The 12,495-nt window shown below is 35.0% G+C and overlaps 1 protein-coding gene across 1 annotated transcript in view; it reads right to left on the minus strand.

Moving 5' to 3' along the window:
• LOC135209155 (glycosyltransferase 1 domain-containing protein 1-like) overlaps positions 1-11,705 on the minus strand; it is a 25,692-nt gene extending 13,987 nt beyond the window's left edge. Inside the window, 7 exon segments of the mRNA XM_064241816.1 lie at positions 2,811-2,944; positions 4,553-4,598; positions 4,601-4,679; positions 7,377-7,778; positions 9,266-9,424; positions 10,580-10,748; positions 11,537-11,705. Coding sequence (XP_064097886.1) covers positions 2,811-2,944; positions 4,553-4,598; positions 4,601-4,679; positions 7,377-7,778; positions 9,266-9,424; positions 10,580-10,748; positions 11,537-11,694 — 1,147 coding nt within the window. The 5' untranslated portion in view covers positions 11,695-11,705.
• Positions 11,706-12,495: the final 790 nt, after the last annotated feature.

Consider the following 12,495-nt stretch of genomic DNA (forward strand, 5'->3'; position numbering starts at 1 on the left):
CGTTACAAATTTCTGTTGCATATATGTACACACACAAACACATATATACATATGTATGTACATATCTACATTATATGGTACCGCGGATTCGTTTCTCGCTACCTGACTCCACGATTTCTTTCATATTTCTTTGAAGTTGGATCTCGAGGCTTTGCAGTGACAAGCGTTTCCAAACATGAGCAATGAATTTGAGAAGTTAAGAGGGCATTGTGATTATTACATTTACACACACACACACGCACACACACGCACGCACACACACACACACACACACACACACACACACACATATATATATATATATATATATATATATATATATATATAAGCGAATGCCACAGGAAAATGATAGTCAGAAATCCAAGCGCTTTCGTCTTTACTACCGAGATCCGACCCTACAAAGACAGTGAACTCCCATTTTAATAAACAAATTAAATCCATTCTGAAGGGCTTGGACCATCTAATTCAACAGTTTACACCGCCATGCGCCTCCCTACCTTATATGTATGGTTTAGTCAAGACACACAAAATCAATAACCCTATGAGACCAATCATTAGTTCAGTAGGCTCAGTTACGTATAATTTATCTAAATGGCTTGTAAAAATTCTTACACCTTTGGTAGGAAACATTTCTAACACGAATGTTAAAAACAATGTTGATTTTATAAACAAATTGAATAGTTTAAATTTGAATTTTGATTTTAATATGGTTAGTTTTGATGTTCTCTTTATTTACAAAAGTGCCTGTAGATGATTTACTTGAATATTTGGAGGATGAATTAGAACGTCATGATATTCCCTTAAGTGTTGCAAACCTCATTAGTCTCATAAGGTTATGTATCAAAGATTGAAAATTTTGTTTTAATGGGGAATTTTTTGTACAAAAGTTTGGCATGGCTATGGGTAATCCCTTATCTCCTGTCCTTAGCAATATTTACATGGAATTTTTTGAGACAAAACTCTTACCAAGAATTTTGCCCCAAAAAGTTATTTGGTTTAGATATGTGGATGATATCTTCTGTATTTGGCCAGTTCATGAAAATCTCCAGGTATTCCTTAATAATCTCAATAATTTAGTCCCTTCTATAAAATTTACTGTAGAGGAAGAAAGAAATGTAATTTGAATTTTCTTGATGTAACTGTCCATAGAAATGATAGAAATTTCACCTTTTCAGTCTTTCGGAAATCAACTAACATTGCCTCTTTTGTTCATTACTACTCCAATCACCATGAAAATGTTAAATTCTCTGTTTTTTTCTGGGATGTACCCAAGGGCTTTACGTGTCTGTAGCCCGCAGTTTATTGACGCTGAAATTAAAACTATTTATGATATTGCATTGAAACTTAAATACCCAAGGACTTTTGTAGATGTGGCATGGAAAAGAGCTAGAAAAATATTTTATTTAACCAATGACAAATTTGAATTTAGTAAGCATAACATTTTAAAATTACCCTATGATGAAATGTTTTTGGATATTCCTAGAATTTTAAAGCTTTTTAACATAAATATTGTTTTCAGTAATATTAATGTCAAGAGTTTAATAATCAAAATTCTCCTAAAGATCTTCCAGGCTGCATATATGAAATTCCTTGCAAAAAGTGTGGTAAAGTCTATTACGGACAGACCGGTAAATCTCTTTCACAACGTCTCAAACAGCATCAGTATTCTGTGAGAGCTGGGCAAATATCGAATGCATTATTCGTACATATGAGAGATTTAGATCATCCTATTAACTGGAGTCAAGCAAGAGCCTTAATCCTATGTAATGACACAGAAAGGAATATCATTGAATCTTGTTTCATCAAGTCAAATAATGGAAATGTTCTAAATTTAAGTCTTAGTTTATTTAAACTAGATGCCTTCATAATGAAAAAAGTTTTAGATAAATACTATAAGCAACAAAATTAATATTCAGTTTTTACATGTTTTGAACTGTAGCTACGGATAATTGGTAGTTTCTGTTAGGGATAAATCTATGATTTGGTTTGTGACCGTGTGATATCCGATAACCCCGAAGTATCTTCTTAACTTTTACCCTTTTGACAATTAACCATCTGGTATTTTTGATCTGTTGTTTACCTGATAACTTTCTCTCCAATTGTATTACATTCGTTCCTTGACAATGTCTTAGTAAAGACGAAAGCGCTTGGATTTCTGACTATCATTTTCCTGTGGTATTCGCTTACTTAATGAAGTCATGTGCATCTACTGTGATTTTTTAAGCTATATATATAATATATATATATATATATATATATATATATATGATATATATATATATATATATATATATATATATATATATATATATATATATATAATATCTGCTCTGATTCATATCTTATTTTCTTTAGTTTCTTCAGTCTTCGGAAAAAATTCATTGATAATTAATGTAATGAACGGAACCCTATTTGCAAGAGTACTAAGATACAAGGATCCCTACTATATTAATTAACCCAGTAAGAATATGAGAGAGAGAGAGAGAGAGAGAGAGAGAGAGAGAGAGAGAGAGAGAGAGAGAGAGAGAGAGAGGTGCCCTATCGTTCTCTAAGTTTCCAGAGTCTTCTCTTTTAAATACACAGGCGCAGATGATCGTCTGTTGATGTGTAAGGAACTGCCCCAGTGTATAGAGAGTCGTATAATCACATAATTAATTTTCTCTTTTTATAAATAGGCTAACAATATCTGCTTTCCCGACAACACCACAAAATAAGTAAAAAGAAGAAGAAAAAAAAAATGCCTAACGGAAAGGCTTTTAATATGAATACCTAAACTGACATAAACACACACGGCCACGGGGTTCACATACCTAACGCCATGGCTTCCAATATGGCTGCCGACATGCCCTCGGATATCGAAGTGTTAATTATGGCCGTCGCGTTGCGCATGATTTCCTGACAATTGGAGGGGTCCACCTTATCGGCTACGAGCACACCGTGTAACCTGAAAAATAAAAATAAAAGTTTAATATACAGTCGGAGAGAAAAGGGTAAATTCATAGATAATGTTAGCATGAACTTACTAAACAGAATTCCGAAATCAATTCAAATATAGTTCCTGTCAAGGATATGCCCTTAAGGATTGATGATGCCCTTTACCATGAACTCTGACGACCATATCCTTTACTTAAGCCTTTTTCGCCAACTAAGCAGGAAATACGAGTTCAAAAAATTTACTAAATTCTTCCTTGAGGTTAACGCAGACGAAGAGAAAGATGATTTCTATCAATAATGATGCTACTCCTATACTTAATTATAAATATCCATACTAATAACAGTACAATCACCGAAGGAAATTTAAAATGTTTCATGAAGTCACTGGAGCATTTGGAATTTCAGTGCCACATTCCTTTACGGCAGTGACTAATGCTGGCGATCTTTCCAGCTTACTGACAAGAGGCATTTCACGCTGTATTCCTCTGTTTTCGACGCCAATTGGGTCTGGGAGTTTCTGTCTATTTGAGAAATGCTGCATCAACTCGGTCGAAACTGTGTTAAAATCAGACCCAATTGAAGTTATATATATATATATAATATATATATATATATATATATATATATATATATACGTATATAATTCCAATTGGGGAGACGAAATTATTACCAAGTAAAAGTTCCCCTTCGGTACATATATGAAAATATATCAATTCCGAGGTAGAGCGAATTAGATATTAAAGGACATTTGTTGTTCGAATGATTTATATGAATCACGGTGATGTGATAAGTATTCATAACAAGGCTACATTGGTCAAACGCTCGAATCGGCTAGCATGGTTGAGGGGGTTTCATATCGATTCTAATTACGAAAAACACCGAGATCGACGGTGATTTGTAATGGTCAAAATCGATATAAACTTATAGGCACTCTGCTGGCCGACTCGATAGCGTCACTGTCCGTTTCTGATTTCGTTTCCCGTCCACTGGACGGTGGTTCGATCCCATGGGGGGACGAAATTATTATCAACTACAAATTCCCCTTCGGTATATATATGAAAATATATCAGTTCTGAGGTAGAGCGAATTAGATATTAAAGGACATTTGAAGCTCGAATGATTTATATGAATCACGGTGATGTGATAAGTATTCATATATATGTATGTATGTATGTATATGTATTTGTATGTATTATATATCATATTATCTGTATGTATGTATTTTGTATGTTGGTATTGTATATATACATATATATATATATATATATATATAGTATTTGTCTGTCTATAATATTATAATATATATATATATATATATATATATATATATATAAAAGATAAATATATGTACATACATACGTACTTCTTTGTCATATTATTTCCCACAAAACTTCAATTTCTTCCTTTTAAACCATTATATCAAACAGCAAAGGTGTAATAACATCCCCTTGCAGTACCCCCAATTTTTTTTTTTTGGCAGCAAATCCACTACACAAAACCCTCCAGCAACATTAAGTCTTTATCCGCTTCGTTCAAGGATAACTTCAAACAACTTTGTATATTTGATAGGAATGTCATAGTGACGCAAGGCCTTTAAAAATAAACGAACATCACTGACCTAGAAACACGCGTTTTGACGTCCTTGGCATAATGAGCATCTAAACTGGACCGATAATTAGGAGACATCCTTCGCCTCCTCTGTCCTGCCGCCACTGACTCCAGCAGTCTGCCACGTACAGGACGTCCTGTCGAAACAACAAAATCACGTTCAACACATGGATGAAACAACGGCATATCTAGATTCCGAGATTTATTTCACAGAAAGAAAGAGAATTTCGTGTCTGAAACATGTTGGAGACAATGTCATGTCTAGATTCCAAGGAGATGTATTTTCCCAAGAAAGAGAATTTCGTGTTTGGAACATGTTGGAGACAATGACATATCTAGATTCCAAGATGTATTCTGCTATTAAAGAGACTTTCGTGTTTGGGACATGTTGAAGACAATGTCATGTCTAGATTCCAAGGAGATATATTTTCCTAAGAAAGAGAATTTCGTGTTTAAAACACATTGGAGACAATGACATAACTAGATTCCAAGATTGATTTCACTATAAAAAAGAGAATTTCGTGTTTGAAACATGTTGGAGCCAATGTCATGTCTATATTCCAAGGAGATATATTTTCCTACGAAAGAGAATCTCGTGTTTGAAACATGTTGGCAACAATGCTTACATAAGAGTTCAAAGAGATGTACTTTATTGAGAAAGAAACTCGTGTATTACAAACAATGCTATCTTTAGACCTCAAGAAATGGTAATTTTGCAAAACACGAAATCGTATGAAATAAATTTGAAACAATTTTGGGTGAACTTAAATCGAAAGCTACATTTCCATAAAAGTCAAAAACTCGATTATGAAACAAAAGACGATTATGAAGCGCTTTCGTGTAATATGCATATGTATCTTTGTCTTACCTGGTGGATGAGTAAATATACATATTTATAATTTCCAACCATTTTATTCAGAACGCGTAGCATAATTGTGGTAAGTGCACGTAGCATACTTTCGTAACATAATTCATTATCAGAATTACCTCGAGTCTTTGTTTGTCAGGATTTGGTCTTTCGCGATAAACATCCGGTCGGTTTGTGGTGTTAATTATTTTGTACTTGAAGTCTCTCTCTCTCTCTCTCTCTCTCTCTCTCTCTCTCTCTCTCTCTCATTAGCTTGTCCTGACTCTCATACCTATAACCTTTTAAGGTACAGTCTCCAAGAGCTTAGATAAATACTTTTAAGGAACTCTAGATTTTATTTTCATAAAAAATGCACTTTCTAAATGTACTGGACAACCTCCGTTGCTTGAACTCTCTCTCTCTCTCTCTCTCTCTCTCTCTCCTCTCTCTCATGGTCAGGATTAGTTATGGAAATTTGTTTGTCTTCATCAGGCAAGCTATTATTACTACTATTTCTCCAAATTTGGGCTGTTCCTTTGTAATGACAACAAGAGAATGTCGTAACATACCTTACAGTGTTTGGCGTAAGCTATAATGGGTTATAATGAGGCTTGAGAAGATAGTATTTTTTTTTTTTTTTGCTAAACACTGTATCTGAATCTTTTTGACGTGATTTATCATCTGCCTATTAAAAAGAAAAAAAGAAAACCGTAAAAAAAACCCCCTGAAAATTATTTACAAAATGAATTATGGAATTTAGCCCACAAAGCCAAACACTGGGGTACTGGAGTTAGAGTGGTTGGACATACACGAATAGAGATCAAATTGGGAGAGAACTCACACTTACACCGAGAAAAAATAGTTCGAGAGGCTGGACAACGAAAATGGTGAAAGAAAGGGGGAATGGAGATAAAGTAAAAGGCTGAAAATTAGGACGCTGAAAACACCCTTTAGTAAGAATGCCTAAATTGCACTGTATGAGGCGCACTGGCGGTGGAAGAATAAGAATCACAGTCTATTTCATCTTCTAACTGCCACCTTTTTCAGTTCTTTGAGGAACTGGGGTTTATAATTTTGAAGTTTTGTGTTAATAAATGATAACAGCGTTCTTTTGTTTCTTTGTGACAAGCTACTGAAACAGTGAGTTTACAGATTGCAATGGTATAATAATTGTTACAATCGATGCCTGTAGAGTGATAGAGTAATGCATCATGGCTAACTCAAGACTAAATGCTATCATGCTTTATAATTGCATTTATTTGGTATCTTGGGATACCGTGTTTAGTACTAGCCCTTCGGGAATTAAAGTATTATATACACCCACTTCTATACTGTGTGGTCGACCGATGGACAAATAGACAGATACAAAATTCAAAACATACCTAATAGAAGCAAGCACTCTAGAGAACAGAAATCTGCCTACCTGGAGCGGATCATGATCTATTGACGAACGAGATATAAACTGTGAAAAAAATAGATGAATAAAAAATATGATATAAATCGACCTTACCTTAATGTCTAAAAGTGCGAAGGATAAGTATGAGATAAGTACGAAAACTGCAAAGACTAAGAAGAAATAGTTAAGTCGTGCTATGCAAAATTAGCAAAGACTGGGAAAAAATATAAAAATGATGCTATGTAAAAAACTGTTGACAACTAACCATTCAATTTGTTTAATGATTAACGATTCAAGACGAGAGAGTGCGAGAGTGCGTGTGTAATTGTCGATTGCCAGAGTTGTTGATGACAACTAGTTAAAATATAACCAAACTTGTTTGATAGGTAAGGATTCAAGGAAGAGAGAGAGAGAGAGAGAGAGAGAGAGAGAGAGAGAGAGAGAGAGAGAGAGAGAGAGAGAGAGAGAGAGAATTTTTATTGATGTTTAGTTTCTGATTACGTGATCGTTATACAACTCTTATTAGGACTGTACAAGAAGCCGCCAGGTTTAGACCTGAATTCAACCACAACTAGAGAGATTCTAACTCACCTTCACCGGCCTCAGCCCAGCGACGAGAACGACCAGAGGACAGTACTTCTGTGGCAGCGGCTTTCGAAAGTCTTCCATCCTGAAGGATCGAAAGGACTTGCAGGAGGGGCAACGAGACGCGGTACTAGAAGGCAAAGATTCGACGGACTCGTCTTTTTGTAAGAGTCTACCATCAATTTCTTGTTTTCTCTCGGATTCCTGTTCGTCTTCTATGGGCTCATTATAGGAGTAACTATTGTTGTTCTCGGGGCGCTTCGACGCTTCGCTATCTACTGGGTCGTCGTCATCTTCATTTTTATGGGAGCTGAGAGAACTGATGTACAGTTTGAAGTCGAACTCGGTGTTGGGATTCACCGTGATGGCCTGGGGGACGACTCTGATGGCGTCGCCTTTCAGGAATGGCTGAAATATGGGATATAAATGAACGAACCTAATGGGGTCATTTGGCACTTAAGTTGCTTGTAAGTTTTAATTTAAAAATAAAAACGTATAATATTCAGTAGTTATAATCAATAGTTCCAAATTTACCTTAGTCGATTTGTAATTAGACATAAGACCAGAGTAATCATAGTGAATTGTTTGAAAATACAAGAATTGATCCTCACCATTATTCATTGTTGCAACAAATATTCGAGATAACCGAGTTCTTACGAACAATCTTCAGATAATGAACATAGAATATTTTTATGCAGCAATAGCGATCAAATCTGAGAACATGAAAATTTGATGCCACAGAAACCAAATCTGTTTTCTGCCAATCACTTACTGACTTAACATGAACGTAACTGTATGGGTGAACAATTACTTCACAAATATCTACTCACACCTTAAATGGGAGGTGATATGTTCTTTAACAGAATGCTTGTTTCTATCCCACAAATACTTAGCCCACACATTCACAAGTGAATAATTCCAGCAACAATAGTGACGACAGCTTCACCGTAAGAATCATCTCTTCAACACATACCTTTAACCACAAGGGCAACAGATCAGATTCCGAGATATAATTCCCACTCACAGGCAAGCACATCAGATGCATACTTGGATCCTTCTCCCCACCACAGAAGAACTGTCTTTATTTAAACAAGTACTGAATGTGTAGTGCCAGCAATTCAGGAAAAGTCAATCATGAACACATTCAATCATGGAAGGCAGTCTCTACCTTCAAAAATACGTAACGATAAACCAGCAAAGAATTCCCTACTGTCAACATTTCAACCTGGAAGCAACGTCTCTCAAAATTGTGCCAATCCAAATAAAGGAACGACCCTCGCCTCGCAACTACGTGGTCAATCTTTATAGAATCATGTTTACCAACATTATAAAATGCACATTCCCCCTGTAAAATAGATTTAACAAAAGTCACAGAGCACGTTAATAAAATCTATTTATCTTTCGAAAAGGGTCATCTCCCCCCTTATCAGATTAATCTGAGGTGGGAAGATGGTCTCTTCGAAAATTAAATAACCTCCACTTTGATGCGTTGTAGGTTTTACTAAATATTCAGTAGGAATTCGTAAAAAACAACAGCTGTTAAACATGAAACTTACAACCCACACTTAAGCAATGTTGTCATTTCTGCTATACGAATAGCTATACCCACACCTCAACAGGGTAGCCATCTCTCCTACATAATTTCTAAGTGTAGACATCTCTCCTACAAAATCACTAACTAACAATGTAGCAATCCGTCCTACAAAATCACTAACAGTGTGGCCATCTCTCCTACAAAATCTCTAACTAACAGTGTAGCCATCTCTCCTACAAAATTACTAGAAGTGTAGCCATCTCTCCTACAAAATCACTAAATATCAGTGTAGCCATTTCTCCTACAGGATTACTAAGCCACACTGCAACACTGTAGCCATCTCCATTACACGAATACCCACCCACACTTCGAGAGCGATCTCCTTCATGGCTTCGGTGAAGGCGATGAGATGGCGAGCCCCGAAGACCACCTCCGTCATAATCTCACGCTTTTCGGGCGATTTCACCCCTTCGTTCATGTCTGTCCCGCCGAAGTAGCAGATGTAAGGTACGCCCAGTTCCTGGGGGTAGAAAATTAAGCTTTTGACTTATAGGATACCACCATTTCCTGAGGTTAGAAAAAAAAAAAACTTTTCACTCACTGAAAATTAATGGAAGATTGATATGAGAAAGGCTACGACTTACATTACTACAATGACTTAAAACTCCATAATTATATAAATGAATTATTATATAATATAAATTCTAGAGCAGAATTTCTTTCGGCTGTTCGGAAGTATGTGCGTTTATCTTTTACAAATAATACAATTGATTTACACAATCGGGGATTTTTATCATAACACAGTTCAACCACGACTCAGTGAATTTCTTAGCACTGCAATGATTTTTGTGATTTAAGAATAACTCTCCAAAATGTAGTATCTGGTTTTGGAAACACGGTTTTCATATGCCTCTGTTTTCAATACAAATTTGTTTGACAATTGCCAATGTGATTTTATTTCGTAAAGAACACGAGTCCAATGTGATAGAGATATTAATGTAAAATCATTATTAATCTTTTCACTATCTATTTTACATAAGGACAGATTAAAGATGAAAAAATTATTACAACGAACTATCTATTTAGTTATAATATTCTCCGAACTTTCTATGAAGTTATAATATTCTCCGAACTATCTATGAAGTTATAATATTCTCAAAACGTCAACCAGACACCTCAAATGTCGACAAAAAGATCTTGGGTCACTATAAATATCAAATATCAGTCACTTTGAAAATTATCTTCATAAGACAATAGCAAAAGATTTGACCATATACGAACTAATTAGTTTATGAATTGAAAAGCCACAGTTATGTATATGAGTAAAAAATGTAGTTTGAGACTATGTAGGGGAAAATGATTAAAAATTATGCAACATAGATAATTAGTTTATTGTTTCAAAGCGAATTACAAACTTAACTCTCTTAAGATAATCTGAACGAAAATAATCATATGATTGTGTACTGTTTACGTACATATAATTACAGAATAGAACAGAATGCAATTTAGCACTGGAAACTATGAGGTCATCCAGCTTGGAATCGAAAACGGGCAGTACAAAGGTCTGAAAGGTGTAACAACGGGATGTAGACCTCGCAATTGCACTATGAATCAATTAGAACAAAGAGAATATGAAAGGAGGTACAGTATAAAACGTATTCCAAAACTGGCCTACCTTACAAGCAAGCAAGATGGAAGCGCTGCGGTACAGGTGTAGGCCTACGGCTGACACCACGTTTCGACCTTGAATGAGGTCACGGAGACTCTCTTGGGTCACTTCATGTTTGCTGGGGTCTTCCGGGTCAATCATGACGCAGTCGTAACCTCCGCTCTCCACGTGTGACCTTGAAAAGTCAGAAGTCACTGATTACAGTGTGTCAAGAGCGACGAGTTAAATAATAATGATAATAATAATAATAATAATAATAATAATAATAATAATAATAATAATAATAATAATAATAATAATAATAATAATAATAATATGGACTATGGTATCAGAACAGGTAGGGTGATACGTGCAAATAGACCAGACGTGACGTTGATTGGCAAAATCAAGAAGAAAGTATCACTCATTGATGTCGCAATACCATGGGACACCAGAGTTGAAGAGAAAGAGAGAGAAAAAACGGATAAGTATCAAGATCTGAAAATAGAAATAAGAAGGATATGGGATATGCCAGTGGAAATTGTACCCATAATCATAGGAACACTAGACACGATCCCAAGATCCCTGAAAAGGAATCTAGAAAAACTAGAGGCTGAAGTAGCTCCAGGACTCGTGCAGAAGAGTGTGATCCTAGAAACGGCGCACATAGTAAGAAAAGTGATGGACTCCTAAGGAGGCAGGATGCAACACGGAACCCCACACTATAAATACCACCCAGTCAAATTGGAGGACTGTGATAGAGGGGAAAAAAAAAAAGCAAAAAAAATAATATTACTATTTTAGTATTACTATTATCACTATTTATTTTGTCATTATCAGAAACACCCCCAAAAAAACAATAATAAACGAATGCTACAGAAATAAAGACTAAAAACAAGTAAATCACTTAAAACATTTCCCTGCTCTAAATGCACTTGCAAAGAAAAAAAAAAAAAAAAAAAAAGAGAGAGAGGACACTCCCACCTTAGCCTATTCAAAGTGGCGGCGTTCCCCGTTTCGCGAATCAGGCACTTGCCCACAAGGAGTATGGAAGGACACCTGATCACTCGCTCCTTCTTGAGAAGCGACGACGATACATCTGGTTCCGAGATGGCGCTGCTGAGTTCGGCTTCTTCCGCCATCCCTCGGCTGCAGTCTGCAATGGTGACGTTATTTCAGTTTTTTTAATTTTTTTTTTTCAAAGGTTATTTGCTTTATGGCTTCATTCATGCCTTATTCATGTCGATATCATTGCAGAGGAAGGATAGTAAGTTTTTTTTTATTAAAATGTATACTGTCGATGGCATTCTGAAAAATTGTATGTAATAATATATATATTTATATATATATATATATATATATATGTATATATATATGTATGTATATATCATATATATATATATATATATATAGAATATATATATTAGTTATATTGTATATATATATATATGTATATATATATATATATATATATATATATATATATATATATATATATATATATATATAAATACTATTGATAGAAACTTTTATAAAATACAAACTTATTAGCAATACACACAGATATCTCACACACACAATATATATATATATATATATATATATATATATATATATATATATATATATATATATATAAGAGATCCAAAAAGGTGCGAAGAACTCGAGAAGTTCAGAGGGCATTGTAGCTATTACAATTACGAACGTATCTGGTGAAAAGTGACCAGTGGATTTTGTACAATGCGTGGAATAAAAAAATCTCACCGCATAAGACCGACTAGATCGAAAGGTTTAAACACATACGTACGGAAATACGTTCTTAAGGTAAATGTTGTAACTGAGAGCATACACAATGAATGTGCTTTTGCCCGGCCTATCACCCACAAAAGAATAAACGCACCTTCCAAGAATTCGCGCGTGCTTGAAAGCAATTCTCGTTTGCA

Source organism: Macrobrachium nipponense, chromosome 37 (genome assembly GCF_015104395.2).
Source record: "Macrobrachium nipponense isolate FS-2020 chromosome 37, ASM1510439v2, whole genome shotgun sequence".
In the NCBI taxonomy this organism is placed as follows: Eukaryota; Metazoa; Arthropoda; class Malacostraca; order Decapoda; family Palaemonidae; genus Macrobrachium; species Macrobrachium nipponense.